Raw genomic sequence first — 10,871 nt, 5'->3', positions numbered from 1 at the left:
AACAGGTGAACTCCCACGGGGAGAGGAGCTGATGGAGAAGACGGGGCAGAGCGAGGCAGGCCGAGGGGACAGGGAGCCCCAAGACAAGGGCTCTCTGCCGTGTTACTGCAGGTTTGCCACTGAGGCTGGTGAATGGAGGTGACCGGTGTCAGGGCCGAGTGGAGGTCCTGTACCAAGGCTACTGGGGCACCGTGTGTGATGACAGCTGGGACACCCGGGACGCAGATGTCGTCTGTCGGCAGCTCAGCTGTGGCCATTCCGTGTCGGCCCTGGGCGGGGCCCACTTTGGACAGGGCTCGGGCAACATCCTCTTGGGTGCTGTGGACTGCTTCGGATGGGAGCCCTACCTGTCTCGCTGTCCCCACAGTGGATGGTACAACCACGAATGTGGCCACAGGGAAGATGCTGGTGTCGTGTGCTCAGGTAGTGTGGATGTCACCTGGCGCTCTCACGTGTGCAGCTCTGGGGACAGGCGCAGACTCAGCGTCATGTCGCAGCACGTGTTCTGAGTTTGCCTGTTCTGCTGTCAGCCATACCTTATGTGATGTTAGTGGCTGGGTATTACTGTCCCTTTTCACAGATAATTGGAGGCTCAGACAGGTCAAGAGGCTGCCTGTTGTCCTGAGGCTGGAGGTCGGGGAGCAGGTTTTAGTCTCAGCACCCCCTGCTGTTGGAGTCACTCAGAGGACTAGTTCTGACAAGCAGAAGCATGGCCATCCCTGGCCTGGGGTGACCAAATACATATTTTCTGGTGGTTTAACCTCCTTTAAAGGTGGAGAAGGACGGCAAAACCTCTGGTCCTAAAGTTTAAATGCATGCCAGAATCAAATGGAGAAGAAACTAACATGTTCTCTTTATTGGGGATTAAGTGACAAGCACAAGGTACTTATACCCTCCATGGAAAAGGGAAATTTTCCCTGACCGGACCCAGCAAATCCTAACACTGTGTTTCCCAACACCCTCACCTGGTGCTGGGACGTGAGCAAACACCAAGGGTTCCTTAAATCCACACAGAAACTTCCAAGGATATCAACCCATTGTGTGTCCCCCAAAGAGAAGTTTCTAGTTAAACTGTCCACTTATAGGGCAACCTCGGACCTTTGCTGTGTTATGGGACTGTGACCCACCACCTCATGAGACTGGCCTCCCCCTGGGAGTGTGTCCTCCATGGAACCACTCTGGGAGTAGGTTTATTTTGGCATCTGGGGAACTGCCTTTCTTCCTGGTTGGGACCACCTTCTCAGGACTATTTCAGTGATAGCAAATATTTGCCACTTGAGGTTGTGTTTGAACTATAGAAATGGCTAGATGTCATTTGAAGTCTATTATTATGACAAGAATGGGGCTGTTAATGAACTGGGTGAGGTTTTGCAGAGACTGTGACAGCAGAGGAGATAGGAGAAGGGTAACAGGAGCAAAGGATGTGTACATGGCAACCCATCCAGTAGGCGGGTGGCACAGTGTCAGATGGGCACCTGATGGTATTTTAGCACTGGGAGGGCCCTTTGGGGTCTGTGCTTCAGAGCTGAGAGGAGCAGCGGGCTGACCTGGAGTGGGCACTTCCTCTCTTCCTTTCCCCACTCTGCAGCTGCCCTGTCTTCCACGGAGGCGAACCTGCCGGTAACTGCAGCACAAGGTATGTCAGATGTCTGTAGTATGTCTGTGGGCTTGTTACTCCACTGCACCCACAGGTTCATCTCTGACCCAAAAGAGGTTCAGATTGTGTAGGACATAGGGGCACTCAGCTGCCAAGGGGACTCCTCTGAATAAGGCCTTAGGCCTGAGCAGGCTTCTCTTCCATGGATCATGCCCCTGCAACTGTGGAGGAACCAACTTGAAGAAACATCTCCAAGGAGCTCCATGGTGGCACCTGGTGTCCTTTCTCTAGGGGTCTTGTTGCCCATGCTCAGTGCTTGCCCTGTGGTCCTCATCAATCCCCACTGACCACTGGCTGGATGTGGCTGCAGGGCTGGAGAAGCATGTGCTAACCGGCTTAGGTAGCCCAGATGCTGGGGCAGCATCCTTGCCCATGCCCTTTCCCTGAGCCTGTATCAGGCCAGCCTGGTTCCTCCTCAGCACAGAGAAATCATAACCCTGCAGCCTATGGGCGTCAGGGGTCCCATGCTTCCCCCTAGGGTATCTCCAGTGAGGGAGCTGAAAGGTACAGTTAATAGGGCCTCAGATTCTGGTAGCCTGGGCTTTAGGAAGGGGAGTCACTTCCCATTTCTCATGGGAAACTTTGACCTTTGGACAAGACCAAAGACAGCCTCCACCTGAGAGCCCTGGCCTGCCCAGGGATAGCATGGACCCATCAGGAACCCTGATGGCACATGTGTTAGGCATTCTTGCTCCTCAGACTCATGGAGTGACACCTGGCTTTACCTTCTCCTTCTCTTACCCTATGGTTAAGAACATGGATGTTACTAGATCTGGGGATGAGATTGGCTTTATCCAGACTTAGCCATGTCCTTTCCCAAGATTCCCACCTTTTCTTATTTGAAGCAGCTATAAGAGGAGAACATTTTCTGCACTGTTTGTCCTGCCTGGTTTCTTCTGGGGTACCTGTTATATATTAAGACCAGAAGCTGGACCTGAAAAGCCCTTTTGGTGTGACTGGCCATCCATGCAGGGATGGGAGAAAGGCAGTGGAGGACGTGGATGATCTGCCTGTGACCGAGGACTGCAGATAGGACTTACCTAGAACTGCTTCTATCAGAAACTCCAATGCAGTGGTGGGGGTGGTGTCACCTCCATTTAGATCCAGAGATGTTGTGTAGACACCAGTGGATAACTCAGATGGAAGCTGAATGCTCTGGTTGCAGTGGGGTGAGAGTAGCTGTCAGATAATACCCTCTCTGAGCACAAGCACCCAATTGTGTTAGCCTCAACAAGTGCTAACACAGATTTAAAGCTAGTATTTTACTTAAAGGGGAAACATTTCCACTAAAGTAAAAAAACAAGTCAGATATGCCCTCCATCCTCATGGCTATTCAATATTGTACTGGAGATATGAGCCAATGCAATTAGATAAGAGAAATCAATTAGAGGTGTAAGAATGAGAAACATTATTTTTGCATCCATCCCATGGATCCCTCCCAAGGTCACATGTAGGCAAATCAGAATTAGGGTCAATAGAATGATACAGAGATATCCCCCCATCACCCAAAGCCTGTTGGAATTGAAGAACTCAATGCTAGACAGGTTTCTTGACTTTTCCAAAGTCATGAAATAAGACAAAGTCCAGACCATGAATGACAACTCCTGGGCAGATCCTGGTTTACTTTCAGAGGAGACCTAACTTTTTATTTCTGGGATTTGTGTTTGTTTTTCAAATTACTGAGATTTGTGTTTGTTTTTCATCTTCTGGAATCACTATATGCAGAGACTACCACAGCAATAGATGATGAAAAATTTTATCTGAGTTCCTTTCTTTAGCTCACAATACCAGGTATATCCATGGTTTTCACTCTGATTTAGGAAAACTTTCAGGGATCGGGGCAAGGGAGTGTTGTGAGTACAAAGTGACCTTTTGAACCAGACGTCAGCTGGAGTGGAGCCTCCTTCATTGCCCATGACCCTGTGGTTTTGTGGGAAGGGGTCAGTCAGAATTTGGAGATTCCAAGAGCCTGTGTGCTCTGGGGACAGAGAGCAGGGGATCAGTCTCTAGTCCAGAACACCAGCTCCCCCTTCTCCACAACTCTGGGCTGACCCCAGACATTTTGGTCCTAAGGACTTGGCTATAGGGCCAGCAGGAACATGTGCAAAATGTGTCCCAAGAAAACCCTAGAGCCCTGAATGTATATTAGAGCTACTCCCAGGATGCTTCAGTGTCACTGGGGTCCTCTATGGCATGTGGCATCCTGGGTTCTCCTCTGAAGAAATTAGGAGTCTTCCATTGTCTTCCTAGAAGGATCATGTGGCTGGTCTCTAGGACCCTCTCAGCATGCAAACTGGGAGGAGTACTTCCTACCACTTGAAGCTCTAATGCTTGGGTTTGGGCAGAGCAGTCACCATCCTTTTGCCCATGAAGCACTCTAACTCAAGATATGTTGAGAGTCACCTCAGTTAGAGATTCTCTCAGATATCTTTTCCCACTAAGAAGGCTCTAAATGCTCTATAGGCCTTGAGATCTTGTCTCTAAGTAGGAACATATAAGAGAAATGCTGTGCCTTCCTCTAGGACCTGATTCAAGTTTGGCCCTGGGGCTGGTGAATGGAGGTGACTAGTGTCAGGACCCATACTGACACTAGTGCCCATAGGAGCACTATGTGTGATGACCACTGGGATGCCAATCATGCCAATGTGGTCTTGAGATGTGGCTGAGCCACTTTGGCCCCAGGAAATGCCCAGTTGGGCCAGAGCTCAGGGCCAATTGTCCTGGACAGTGTGTGCTACTCATGAGTTCTGGGCATGAGTTCTGCCAGTTGCTCTGCTGCCCTTAGACAGATGATGCCTACAGATGAGTGTTGGGAGGCTCAGCTACTGAGGTCCACACTCAGGCTTAATCCCCCAAAGGAAACTCTGGGCCACTTACCTCTGCCCTATGGCTTCAGGAGGTGCCTTCATCACAGTCTGACCCTCAGGAGGTCATTGTTGCACCTGTCATTTTCCCTCCTCCCCTCTGAGCTTGTTCACCCTTTAGGTCCATTTATGAGAGCTGCTTGCGGGTATGCCCAGGTCTAATGTTATGTCCTCTTTCCCTCAGGTACTGAGGCCACATTGCCAGCAATCACAGGTAAGTTGGTAGCATTTTAACTGGCCCATCCCTCATCCCTTCTGGCCAAATTGCATCTTTTTTGGTAGGTTTGCAGAACCACAGATAATAAGATAAGACTTTTCTTAGTAACATTTTCCCCTGATGATCCTGGAATGCGTTAATGATACAAGCTGAGTTTCCAACACACAGATAAGTTCCAGGCACCTGACAGCCTTTGCTTACCAGGCCCATAAATGTGTCTCCCCAAGGCACTCAGAGCTGCTGGGAGAGGGAGGCAGTCCTGTTGCTTGGCTATTCTCATCCAAGATGCAAAGTTTGGAGGTCTTGAGTGAAGGGAGAAGAGAAATCTTCATGCCCTTGGGGGTGGGGAATGGGTGGCCGAGTGATGCTTTTCCATGGAGGGTGGAAGTGGGAGACTCATGACTAGTCTTTGGTGATCTGACCACTCTAGGGACTGGCAGGGCACAGTGTGGGTATTTTCTGCTTATTTCAAGAAGCACACAAAGTGATACCATCTCTCTGCTGGTATTGACAGGAGTGAGACAGCTGTGTATTCACAGCCTTCAGCCATCCCTTAGACAGGGTGCCTTAGAATGTCAGCTGGCATCAGTTCCTGGCCCACCACTGGTGCCAGGCCTCCTCTATCTCCTTCCTAACATTGCTTGGTTTCCCCTGCAGGTTGGCAGCACCCAACGACTGTGATCTCTGGTAAGCGCCATTTGTTCATGCTACCCTTAGACCTGGCCGTCTCCGGAACCAGATAGGCAGCAGCATGCTTGTCAAGGATGGGCACTCGGCTCTGTGCTCTGTGCCTGCCAAATTCATCGTCTAGGATGCAGGGATCATGGGGGAAGCAGGGAAAACCTCTTTTGTAGATATTCAAAATCCAGCCGGCATCTTGATTCCACATGTGCTGAAAGGGAGTTTTATGGTCTAATACCTTTCCATGAGGACTCCCATGTCTGTGTCCATCTCACTTTGGTGTTTTAAAATTTACATTGAAATACTTTAGGTTCATATCTTTAGCACCATGTTCTTACACATCTGGCAGGTGCATTTTCATCCTCAAATTGGCTATTTATCATTCTCTCTCTTTCTTGGTTTGATAGAATCAAGTCTTTACAGAAAGAGAGAAGCACTGTTTCTTTCGTGGACATTCTATGAAGTGAGGTCTAGGGAGAGAAGAACGGAGACTATTTGAGCTCTTACCTAAGGAGCAGAACTGTGTTCCCTTCCTCTCCCCAAAGGGCATTTCTTGGAAGAAAGATTTGTTAGAACATCAACAAATCCTGAAGCCTATAGGACTTGCTGACCATCTAGTCTTATTCAGTTTGGGATTTGAATGAGACACATTTTTTGAGCTAAAAGTGATTCTGGTAGCCACTCCACCCCCACTGTGCAGAGGCACATTCCTAGGGAATCAAGAGCTTGGGTAAAAGCCTTGCCCTCTTTATCTGGGGGTACATGTTTCTAGACTCCCAGTGGATGCCTGAAACCATAGATCATACCAAATCCTATATATACATTTTTCTCCTATGCATAAATGCCTAATGATAAAGTTTAGTTTACAAATTAGGCATAATAAGAGATTAACAATAATAACTAATAATAAAATAGAGCAATTGTAACATTATGCCAATGTAGCTTGTGCTTTGGGGTGGTGACTTGAGCCCAAGCACTTAGTTACTGTGATCTGATGACCCAGGAGGCTGCTAAGTGCCTAGCAAGGTGGGTCACCATGTGGATATGGTGGGCAAAAGGATGGTTCTTATCTCAAGCTAGACAGACTGGGATGTCATGAGATTTCTTCATGCTGCTCAGACAGTATGCAATGTAAAACTAACAAATTTTTTTACTTCTAGAATTTTCCATTTAATCTGTATTCAGATTACTGTGGGTAACTGAAACTGTGGAAAACACAAGTGTGGATACGCAGGGACTACTGTATCTGGTTTTAAACATCTGGGTACCAGTGGCAGGTTAGCATCAGGATTGTCCAGGTGACCAGCTGTGACAAAGACTGGAGTTCTATAGCATGACATTAATGCAGACAGCCAAAGAGTGTGCTGAGCCAAACAGACGCTGCACTCTGGGCTGAGAAATCAGAGCTTTCATTTGTAGTTAAATGGTTTAATGCATTGACCTATAAAAGGGCCAGTGTAAACTTTCATACCCTTTTGGATAAAGAGCTGGTGAGTGTCACTGCCAAAGGACTTGGGATTTCTCTTCTCCCAAAAGGCTTTTCCTCCTGTTTCTGCAGGTCTGTCTCACACAGGGCATTCCACGCCCCTGCCTGCTTTGCTAAGCACCTGCATGTGTGTGCACCCATGTGTGTGTGGCTTTCCTGTAGCACTCCCGCCTGCTTCCTCACGGTCCCAGGCCTGGATGCTGTTGCTGGTGGGAGCTGCCACAGATGCTGCTGGAGTCTCATTTGAATGGCTTGAGCACTGCTCTGAGGGCTGAGTCCTGACTTCTTTGCCCTGCTAGGAGGAAGGGAGATGTTTTTAACTCCTTTTTGGTGGGACAAGTAGCATCCTGGTTGGGTGAGATGGGATAGGATTGGTTTCTGTTCTAGCAAATACACACAGGCCACATTCTGTCCTCTGCAGCCCTGTCAGATGGCTCTGAGCCCTTCCCATTTAACTGTTTCATATCTACCATCCTAATGGCTGCACACATGTGCATTCACGATTTTGCCCCCAGGCTGTTCAATGTGATTGTGTTTCTGCCCACTGTGAAACAGAGCAATACACTTTAAATCTTCAAAAGGAAATTTTGTTTTCATAAACTGGTTGTATTTCCATATTAGGAAGGTATTGTATGGGGTTGATAATTTATAGTGAACTTATGATTTATTATAACTAGGATGCCTGAGTGTCTGAGGTCATGTTTTAGTTCTGTATTTGAAGTATAGATTTCAGAGGCTTAAGACCTCAGACATCTCGTGACTCCTCTGAGCTTGGGCTCCTGATCTTTAATTTATAGACTGTGAAAATGTGTGCCCAGGTGGCGGTGAGGAGCAAGGCAGGTGGAGAGGCATGATGAGCTTGGCCAGCTGCAGGGGTCTCAAGCTGAAAGACGTTTAGAGATAAAAGAAAAGTAAATGCATAGAAAAGATGAGCCTGGCACATCAGGTTCAATTTTTAAAACACTATGGGAACAAAACCAAATCATGCCAGCAGGTGGAATTCTGTTCCCCTACAGCCACCTGCTAATGTTGCTAAGGGAGAAGGAAGGTGACTCCTGTAGGGACTCTCCCACTTGGCTTTCATCAGAGGGAACTGTCCAGTGACTACGGTGGGGCCCCTTCAGAAGTTGCAGAGAAGTCACGCAGACCAATCTCTGTAATGAAGTTGACCTCTAAGACTGAGGTCTCCTCTGGGGACCACAGTTTGCTAACCACTCACAGACTGTCTCCAGCTTAGAGCTCTAAGCAGGGCTACTGAAGGAGGCACAAAGAGGTGAATACAGAACAGGTCACAGCCTCTGAGCCTGGAGTGACATCTGTGAGATGCTCCCCCAACTGTCTTCATCACAGAACTCACTGAGGAGAGCTCCCCTGCTCCTGCCAAGGGTCACAGTTCAGGCCAAAGCAAGCAGGCCGTGCAGCCTGGTGTGGGCCTGGGGTAGGAGCACCTTTTGTGGCAGGCTCCCCATTCAAGGTCTCTCTTTCCTGCCTCCTACAGAATTAACTCTGCCTGTAGAAATGAGCACGGGGCAGAATGTACATTCTGCCAAACTGTCCATCTCAGTCATAGAACTCCGTGTGCTTGAGGATACTGTTGAGTAGGGAGAAAGTTGGGACTTAGGAGGGTCAGTATAGCATGGCCTCCCTCAAAGGTCTTGAGGCATGTATTGGTGGGACCAGTGTTCTATTTCAGGGGATTCTGTTCCCAGTGCTTACCCCAAGCTGTTGTGGTCCCTGGGCCTCCAGGCTGACCTGCCACCTGTGCTCTGAGGCCATGGGCTGCAAGGTGAGAGGAGGGGGTACTGGCTGCTCTCTGGGCAATCTCGGTAAAGAGCACAGTGGTAGGCACAGGAGAGGCCATTCTTGGGACAGTGGCTCCATTCAAACCTGGAGTTGATGTGGGCCTCCGAATGAGGGGGGACAGAGAGAGTCATCAAGGATATACCCCTAACAGGCCAGGGAGGCTCTTGTCCAGGAAGGGAAAGAGATCAACTTCCAACCAGGAGTGAGAGAGCTTGGCCGCAAGGAAGGGGTGGTGGCCACACTCGCATTGTAGAACCTTTAGCATCTACCCTGAAACAAATGAGAAATAACCATATCTCTTGTAGGATCTGGTTCCCCCTTGGCCCTAAGGCTGGTGAATGGAGTTGACCGCTGTCAGGGCCGGGTGGAGGTCCTGTACCAAGGCTCCTGGGGCACCGTGTGTGACGACAGTTGGGATACCAACGATGCCAATGTGGTCTGCAGGCAGCTGGGTTGCGGTTGGGCCACATCAGCTCCAGGAAGTGCCTGGTTCGGCCAGGGCTCAGGGCCGATTGTGCTGGATGATGTGGCCTGCTCAGGGCATGAGTCCTACCTGTGGAGCTGCCGCCACAGTGGCTGGCTGTCCCATAACTGTGGACATAGTGAGGATGCTGGTGTCATCTGCTCAGGTGGGTATCAAAGACCATTGGGCCCATTCTGGGGGCAGAGTATATGAGGAAAAACACTTTTGTCCCTCTAGAGCCTCCACTAGAGTCTCTTTAGATGACTTAGACGTTCTGGAGTTTACTGCAGGCTTCTGCCCCTTAGGTCCCCAAGCTATAAGCAGTGCCCATTTTTGGTTTGGAGGCCACTGGGCACCAGCCTTCACCACAGGGTCCAGCCTCTCAGGGCAAAGAGTATCAGGCTCTCCTGTATCCACAGATGCTCCCATCCCTCCTCCACACTCAGCTTGACCTGGGGCTCCTTCTCAGGGACAGCACCTTTGGGTCTGGGTGGTGAAGCAACTCTGCCCATCAAGTTGCCTTGCTCTAGTGCTCAGAGCCACAGAGAAAGGGAAGGGACTCAGTGCAAACAGCCCGCTCAAGAGAGCCGTGAAGGGCAGTGGGGATGGGGTGCAGGTGCTGGGATGGCAGGTTGGTAGGGAAGGCTGGGCTCCTGTGGGAGGTGGGCAGAGGGCACTGGGCGTGACTTCACAGGGAATCTTGTGGAATGTGCACCCAACTTCAGGGTCAAGGTGAGGGGGTGAATATTTGGGGTCTTGTGCCCTCTGTGAGCTCAGGGTTGCTGTGAGTTGCTCCCTGGTGTTGAAGTAGTGGCTCTTGTGCCTGTCCTCGGCATAGCTGTGGCCTTGGTGTCTCTGAGAAGCCAGCCTCAGGCCCCAGGGGTATGGGCAACATACAGAGATGCAGGGGACAGCTCCCTGCAGGACTGAGGGCTGGAGAGTGGGTCTGGGCATCTACGTGTCCTTCCTCATGTGAAGAGAATCAGTTCAGCGCAAGAACCTCCAGGCTCTTCGACCTCTGTGTCTAGTTGAGCCAGAGGGAGCTTCTTGTCTCAGCCTCCTTCTCTCTCTTACCACAGGCTCATTCCACACATCGTCACCTCGGCCAAGTGAGCCCCCATAGCCTCTGTCTGCACACTCACCTATTCCCACCAGTCTACAGAGCCCACTTGACTGTGCAGATCCTGTGGGGGCACATTATGTCCCCCCATCATAGGGAATCCTGTAAAGGTGCTTCTGAGCCTGACATAGGATTGAGGGGTGCCTTCCTTCCCATCAGTGCCTCTCAGTGTGCACCAAGTGCTGATAATGTCCCTGTGGACACGAGTCCCAGGTTGAGAGAAGAGGCTACATGGATGTCATCTGCGGTGGGAAGGACAGCCCCCCCTTGTGGCCTGAGGCTTGAGCAGCTCTGGGAGGATGTGGCCCTGAGCTGGCCTTGTCACACTTGCTGACTCAGCACTATGCTAAAACCCATGGAACACACGGAAAGGGCTGGTTTGGGGCCAAGCTGGTCACTACATCCAGACCTAGACTTGATTGTTGACTTAAAATTGTGGCAGGGACCTCATGCAGCACTCCCAAGGAGCATCTTTGTGTGGGGTTGATTGATAAGGGCCCCCTTCCTGGGAGGGAAGGGGCTACAGGGGAGTCACTCTGCTCAGGACCCTCCCCTGTGTTCAGTTCTGCCGCCTTCTCTG

The 10,871-nt window shown here is 50.2% G+C and overlaps 1 protein-coding gene across 1 annotated transcript in view; it reads left to right on the top strand.

The window, feature by feature from the left end:
* The window catches only part of DMBT1 (deleted in malignant brain tumors 1), a 77,461-nt gene that overhangs the window by 17,421 nt on the left and 49,169 nt on the right, over positions 1 to 10,871 (top strand). The window contains 6 exon segments of the mRNA XM_023511763.1: positions 112 to 423; positions 4,180 to 4,228; positions 4,230 to 4,384; positions 4,685 to 4,735; positions 5,396 to 5,425; positions 9,014 to 9,337. Coding sequence (XP_023367531.1) covers positions 112 to 423; positions 4,180 to 4,228; positions 4,230 to 4,384; positions 4,685 to 4,735; positions 5,396 to 5,425; positions 9,014 to 9,337 — 921 coding nt within the window.

Source organism: Otolemur garnettii, unplaced genomic scaffold, assembly GCF_000181295.1.
Source record: "Otolemur garnettii isolate 467f Iridium unplaced genomic scaffold, OtoGar3 scaffold00021, whole genome shotgun sequence".
NCBI classification, from domain to species: Eukaryota; Metazoa; Chordata; class Mammalia; order Primates; family Galagidae; genus Otolemur; species Otolemur garnettii.
The sequence above is the reverse complement of the archived record's forward strand: the minus strand, read 5'-3'. Positions and strand labels throughout refer to the sequence as shown.